The sequence below is a fragment of the Dipodomys merriami genome, unplaced genomic scaffold (genome assembly GCF_024711535.1).
Source record: "Dipodomys merriami isolate MVZ:Mamm:240054 unplaced genomic scaffold, mDipMer1.0.p SCAF_69, whole genome shotgun sequence".
NCBI classification, from domain to species: domain Eukaryota; kingdom Metazoa; phylum Chordata; class Mammalia; order Rodentia; family Heteromyidae; genus Dipodomys; species Dipodomys merriami.
Window position 1 is genome coordinate 1618344 of NW_027206279.1, and position 6545 is coordinate 1624888.

At 63.2% G+C, this 6545-nt stretch overlaps 1 protein-coding gene across 1 annotated transcript; it reads right to left on the minus strand.

The window, feature by feature from the left end:
• Window positions 1-1381: 1381 nt before the first annotated feature.
• On the minus strand, window positions 1382-5288 carry Gjd2 (gap junction protein delta 2). The gene is made up of 2 exons (XM_070005667.1): window positions 5216-5288; window positions 1382-3605 (listed from the first exon to the last, which is right to left on the minus strand). Exons 1-2 carry the CDS (start codon window positions 5284-5286, stop codon window positions 2711-2713), a joined length of 966 nt encoding a protein of 321 aa, XP_069861768.1. The 5' UTR covers window positions 5287-5288; the 3' UTR covers window positions 1382-2710.
• Between the last annotated feature and the right edge of the window lie 1257 nt (window positions 5289-6545).

Genomic DNA, 6545 nt, shown 5'->3' on the forward strand with positions numbered 1-6545 from the left:
CAGATGACGCCGGTCAGGTCACTGTGCAAAACATGGAGTCTTCGGCGTGTTTTCTTCAGTGGACAGAAAGTGAGGGGCGGGTGTGTGCTGGGAGGGGCGTGTCCATCTCCAAGGCTGAGAAGTGAGTTGATCATCTTGCCACTTGCACTGCTTGGAAACACAAACAACTGAAATAGATCAGCCCTACTGATATGGGCTGCGTTTCTACCAGGAAACGCCAACATTCTCCTAATCCAACATCAAGACATAAACACAACAGGCCTTGTTTTCCACACAGATTACTATTGCTTTCACACCCAAACATATGCTAAGAGCTTGCAGCCACACTGCCTCCATCTCTGGAGGTGTCTTGAAACATTTTTAGCTTACCAAACAGAAGCCAGAGGAGAATCTGTGCCTTTACTCAAAAATAGTCACCTTCAATTGCTTGTTTATGCTGCGGATGAAAACCTATCGATTCAAACAGACCATGTTTCCTTCTAACATTAACATCTGTGCTCTACTGTTGAGGTGTTAAGGAGAAAGAATGTTCCAGGAAATTACACATTGCTTCCCAACCTTCCACTCCAGGGTTTATGTAAATTAGATGATGGAATGGTACCCATGCCAGAGGAAAACACCAGAACTGGTAATGCAAAGGACCAACCAACTCCCAGCGAAGACCTAGAACACATGCTGATGAAAAGTCTAGAGCCATCACTAACTACAGAAGGCCATTTAACTGAACTTAAATAACAAGAGAAATTCTGCTGCCCAACCGCACGGGCCTCTTGTTAAGAGCTCCGGAGTCCCACGAGCCTGCCACAGGGGCACCTGGCACAGAAGGAAGTTCCATCTCTGCACAAAATTCTCCTGGGCAGCACCCATCCAGGGGGTTCTGTGTGACACTGGGGTTAGTACTGGATTAGCACAGGGCGAACTGCGCATGTCCAAAACAGTCTACACATACACTGGTAAGAACCTGGTGGGAAGGGGAAAAAACTCGAGTCTGAGAATGTGTGACTGTGATATGGTACTGCTGCTTGCATGATAAGAAACAGACAAGCAGAGAAATGTCGGCTCAGAGCAGGAAGGAGTTAGTAAACACAACTGGTTGAATACCTCACCATCTGCGTCTAAACATCAGTACCAAGTGCCAGCCACTGGCCAGGTACCTTGATGTACGTGTGGACATGTCACCGGGAAACCCCTCCTTCCTTGTATGGCTAATATAAGCTAATAAAATGCAGAACAGTGATGTACCCCAATCTTTTCCTCTGTTCGTGGTTTTACTGTTCCTCTGTTTTGCATGCTAAGATTTCTGAACATTTACTTAGAGTAATAAAACCCCAATCAAGACAGAAAAATACAGACTCTTCCCATTTTACAAAAAAAAGGCAAGAACTTTATTTTAAACAAATCCTCCATTGTATATTACACCGTGTCCATCACTAACCCAAAAATGATCATGAGAATTGAAAGGAAATGGAGGGTTTCATAAAATCATATTACCCAAATATTCTTCTTGGCCAATGTTTTCACTGTATACACAGTGGGTGTGAGCGGTACAGTATGGCACTTAAATCAATAAGAGCAAAGAGCGGGAGAGAACAACAGGTTTTGAACCTTTGGTATATGTCACAAATAAGAATTCGTAAACACATGTTAGCCAATAGTGTTTAGTTGGTGAAGCCAGTGCTGTACATGGTTGTTTTTTCAAAAGTAACTGATAAAAGTAATGCGTTAGGATTGACATGGGCTGATTAAGGTCTCTGGTGTGAGCACACAGGTAAATCCGAACCATGGCAAACAGGACGTGCGGCTGTGTTGCACAACACAACTCTAGAAGAAAAGGAGTAAGAGACATGAGCTAGAGATTCTGTGGCCTGGGTAGACACTCTCAATATTAACAACAAAAGAAATGTCTTCCATACAATCCAAAGTCTACAACTGAGAAGGCAGAAGCATCCCAAAGCCCATAAACACGTGCCCGAGCGTGCCACGACCATGAAGGTGAGAGTTGTGGTTGCATACTATGATTCCCTCCCGCCCTCCCGGCCCCCACCCTAATAAAGAGCACCAGTGCAGGTTCAATTAGAAAATGGAAATGTGAAGACATTCCTAAGGTTTTCGTAATGACCAAGCGCCGGTCAGATGGGGCTCTCTCCGATGCAAACCTCCACCAGGGCCAAGTCTTTGTTTTTGTACCCCACAGTCGTTACCTCTAGCCTGCAGATCAACCGTACGGTAAGGCCAGATTCAGAACAAAAAGCTGGCATGCTATCCGGGGTTGAGGAAGAGGGGCATGCGGATGGGGAGGGGCAGTGGGGAGGGGGAAGGGGTTACACCAAGGACCCTCCAAGATGTTTGTCGTGCAGCATTCGAGGATCCAGGGTAGGTCACAACGTCTCTATGGATGAAGGGCTGGACTCCACACCACTCGACAGAGCCCGGGGCTCCGTGGCCTGAATCCAGCCTAGTAGTGAGCAGCCCCTCGGCTGGCCCCAGGGTGAGGAAGAGCCTGCCCAGAAGAGGACCCGGGGTCCAGCGCCTGTCCCATCTCTCCAGCGGCGCCACACACGCTGCCCATCCTGATGTCCCCCTTCTTGCTTCCATCCATCCACGGTCTTCTCCCAGCCTGTCGGTTCTTCTCCCTTGGGGCCTGGCTGGGGAAGAGTTCCACGAGGACAATGGGATTGGGGGCTGCCATCACCCCCCCCAAACCTGCCCTCTACACGTAGGCCGAGTCACTGGACTGAGTCCTGCCGAAGTTGGGGACGCTGACCCGGGGCAGGTCTTTGTTGCGGATCTCGTAGACTGACTTTCTCTTGGCCTGGGCACCGCGCACGGCCAGCTTGATCTTGCGCCAGCCCAGGTGGTTGAGTTCGGCCAGGTTGAGCACGACGCAGATGCCGCTGACGGCGAACATGAAGACCAGGAAGACGGTCTTCTCGGTGGGGCGCGACACATAGCACTCCACCTCCTTGATGCACGGGTAGCGGCTGCACTCATACAGGCCGGGCACGCTGAAGCCGTAGAGGAAGTACTGACCCACCAGGAAGCCGATCTCCAGCGCGTTGCGGAACACCACCTGGATGATGTAGAAGCGGGAGATGCCCTCCTGGCGCCGCAGCTTGGAGCGTGCGGCCGTGCGCAGCCCAGATGGGTGCGGGCTCAGCTCCTTCACCTCCAGGCAGTCGGGCTCTCCTTCCTTGCCCACCGGCTCTGTGTTCTGCAGCACCCCGTTGACGATGGCGTTCTGTAGCTTCTTGTCTTCCCGCTTGCCAGCCCCGCTGCCCCCGGGGCCTGTGCCCCCTGAGCCCCCCATGGTCTCCGGCGGGTCCCTGTCCAAGGCCAGGAAGACGGTGGAGTATCGGCGCTCGCGCTGCTTGGCCGATTGGTGCACGGAGTAGGTGATGAAGCAGAGGCTGGGCGTGCACACCATGATGATCTGGAACACCCAGTAGCGGATGTGCGAGATGGGGAAGGCGCGATCGTAGCAGGCCTGGTTGCAGCCCGGCTGCAGGGTGTTGCACACGAACATGGTCTGCTCGTCATCGTACACCGTCTCCCCCACGATGGCCACGATGAGGATCCGGAAGATCACCACCACGGTCAGCAGGATCCTGCGCATGGGGTGGGGTGGGGGACAGGGGCATGCTCAGGGGCTGCGGCCAGCCAGCCTGGTGCAGCCCGGCCCTGCCCTGCCCCAGGAGGGGACCCCAGTCTGCCCTGCCCTGCCCTGCCCTGCCTCTGGAGGGGACCCCAGCCTGCCCTGCTCTGTCTCTGGAGGTGACCCCAGCCTGCCCTGCCCTGCCTCCAGAGAGGACTCCAGCCTGCCCTGCTCTGTCTCCGGAGGGAACCCCCGGCCCTGCGCTGCTCCTGGATGGACCAGGCCCGCCTTGCTCTGCTCAGGCGCACCAGCCTGGTCACTGGGAGCTGTCCGCCCTGCGTGGTGCTGAACCCGGGCGACCGCGGCACACATTTGTCTCTTCCCGTCCTCCCCGGCGCCCTGCAGCGCTCCTATTACAAGCACCCGAGCGGATGCGTCTCCGTGCGCCCGTGGGCTCTCCGCCACGCACGGGGCTCCCGACTACGCGATGGACAGCCCCGGGTCACAGCCCGGCGGGGCACACCCAGCCCTGCGCGCACGGCCCTGTGCGCCCAGCCCTGTGCGCCCCGCGAGCCCCGGCTCTGTGCGCCCCGCGAGCCCCGGCCCTGCGTGCCCCCGCCCCGGCCCCACACATGTGCAGCGCACACGGACGTGCGAGCTCCGAGGTCCACCCGGTGCCCCTGGGATTCTGTCCGCATTGAGCTGCTGCTCTACGGACGCGTGCATTCGCGCATTCGCGTGCGTGCGTGGAGAAATCCACACCGGCCGGGCTGGGCTGGCTTAGGGAGCCCGGCCGAGCCCCGCGCATCTGCTCCGCAGGGAGAACCCGGCCCCGCGTGGCCTCCCGCGGCCAGGCGCAGCCCGCCGCGCTGCGCGCGCTATTTAGGGAGAGCGGCGGGGCGAGGGGGCCGCGCCGGGAACCGAGGGCGAGCGCCCCGTCCCCCCGGGAGCGGGGCAGCGCTGGGCGGGGGCCAGGGCGCTGGGGAGGGGGCGTTACCGGGAGGAGGGGCGGGGGACAGGCGGGCGCGGGGCGGGTGCAGGGTGGTCGCGCGGGCTGGGCGCGGAGCGGGGACGCGGGGTGGGAGTGCGGGTTCGGCGCGGGCAGGCGCGGGCTGGACGTGTGCGGTGGGCACGGGCTGGGTGCAGGGCAGGCGCGGGCTGGAAGCGGGCTGGGTGCGCGCGGGGTGGGCACGGGACGGACGCGGACTGGGCGCGCGCGGTGGTCGCGCGGTGAGAGCGGGGAAGGCGCGGGGCGGGCGCGGGGTGGGCGCGGGGTGGGCGCGGGGCGGGCACGGACTGGGCGCGCGCGGTGGGGCGGTGGGAGCGTCGTGGGCGCGGGGCGCGCGAGGTGGGCACAGGGCGGGCGCGGGGTGGGCGCGGGGTGGGCGCGGGGCGGGCGCGCGCGGTGGTCGTGCGGTGGGCGCGGGGTGGGCGCGGGGCGGGCGCGGGGTGGGCGCGCGGGGTGGGCGCGGGGCGGGCGCGGGGTGGGCGCGGGGCGGGCGCGCGCGGTGGTCGCGCGGTGGGCGCGGGGTGGGCGCGGGGCGGGCGCGGGGTGGGCGCGGGGCGGGCGCGGGCTGGGCTTGTGGCGGGCGCTGCCGGCCCCGTCGCCCCCCGCCCCCTTACCTCCCGATCATAGTGGAGTGCTGCTGCACCGCGGCCTCCAGCAGCCGCTCCAGGATGGTCCATTCCCCCATCGCTGGGCATCCGGAGGTGGCAGACAAAGGCTGCGCCGTCCCCGGCCGGCTCCCGCGCCCGGCCCCTCCCGGCGGGCAGCGAATGGCCCCCCGAAGTGTGCGCGCCGCGCGGGGAGCCGCCGCCCTCGCCCTCGGGCCGCGCTTGGAGACGCGGAGAGCGCCCGGCGCGGCGGGGCCGGAGCGGGGCCGGCGCGGGGCCCGGGCGAGGGGCGGGGCGCGCGGGGCCGCGCAGTCCGCAGTCCGCGGGGACCGGGGGGCGGCGGGCGGCCGAGGACCGGAGACCCGGTGACCCGGGAACCGCAGGACCGGGGACCGCAGGGCCGGCGCCGCCCCCGCCCGCCGCCTCGCCCCGCGGAGCCGCAGCCTGGCCCGGACGCGCCGCCGCCTCTAATCCGCCCTTAAGTAGTCTCCGCCTGCGTCACGGCGCGGGGACCGCACGCCACGGCGCGGCGGGCGGCCGCGAGCCGGCCGGGGACGCGCGCGGGCGGGAGAGGGCGGCGGGCCGGGGCGCCGCACCTGACCGCGGCCGGGGAGGGGCGGGAGGGGCAGGGCGGGGAGGGCGCCCCCCCTTCCGGAGCCATCCCCTCCCCCAACCACCCCCCTCCCTGGCCAGGTCCATCCCCCTCCCCTGAGCCATCCCCCTCCCTGGCCAGGTCCATCCCCCTCCCTGTCCATCCCCCTCTCCCCACCCCCCACCATCCCCCTCCCAGGTCCATCCCCTCCCCCAACCACCCCCTCCCTGGCTAGGTCCATCTCCTTCCCCTGAGCCATCACCCTCTCCCCCCAATCTATCCCCCTCCCCCGTCCATCCCCCTCCCCTGAGCCATCCCCCTCCCCCAGGCATCCCCCCACTTCTGCCCTTTGCCCTGGGGAGTCACCCGCTGGCAGCCTGCTGGGCAGCTGGCTGGGGCAGGCTGGGCCTGGTGGGAGTCTATTTGGTTGCAGACCAGGGCCTGGTCCCAGCATGTGCCTGACCCCGGGGGCAGGGGTGAGAGGTGAGAGGTGGAGGGGGGAGGTGTCGCTTTCCCTGTGGCCTCCTTGGGGTTGGGGAGGGCAGGCCTCAGGTCGGGGTCTGGAGGAGACCTCGCCCAGCAGAACCAAGGCGGGCCAGAGCTCTCCGCCTGTGCCTGGTCCAGCCCAGGCTTTCCTTTCTCCACAGGCACACCTGGCCTTTGCTTCTGTGCTTGCATCTTGTCTGCTCTGTCTGGAGCAATTGCTTCACTGAGCACTGGGGAATGAAATGGCCACACCGGGCTGCT

Coding starts and splice junctions, on each gene's coding strand:
- Gjd2 (XM_070005667.1), bottom strand. CDS start 5,286: ATGGGGGAATGGACCATCCTGGAGCGGCTGCTGGAGGCCGCGGTGCAG. Junction 3,606..5,215: donor CACTCCACTATGATCGGGAG/GTAAGGGGGCGG, acceptor CCCCATGCGCAG/GATCCTGCTGACCGTGGTGG.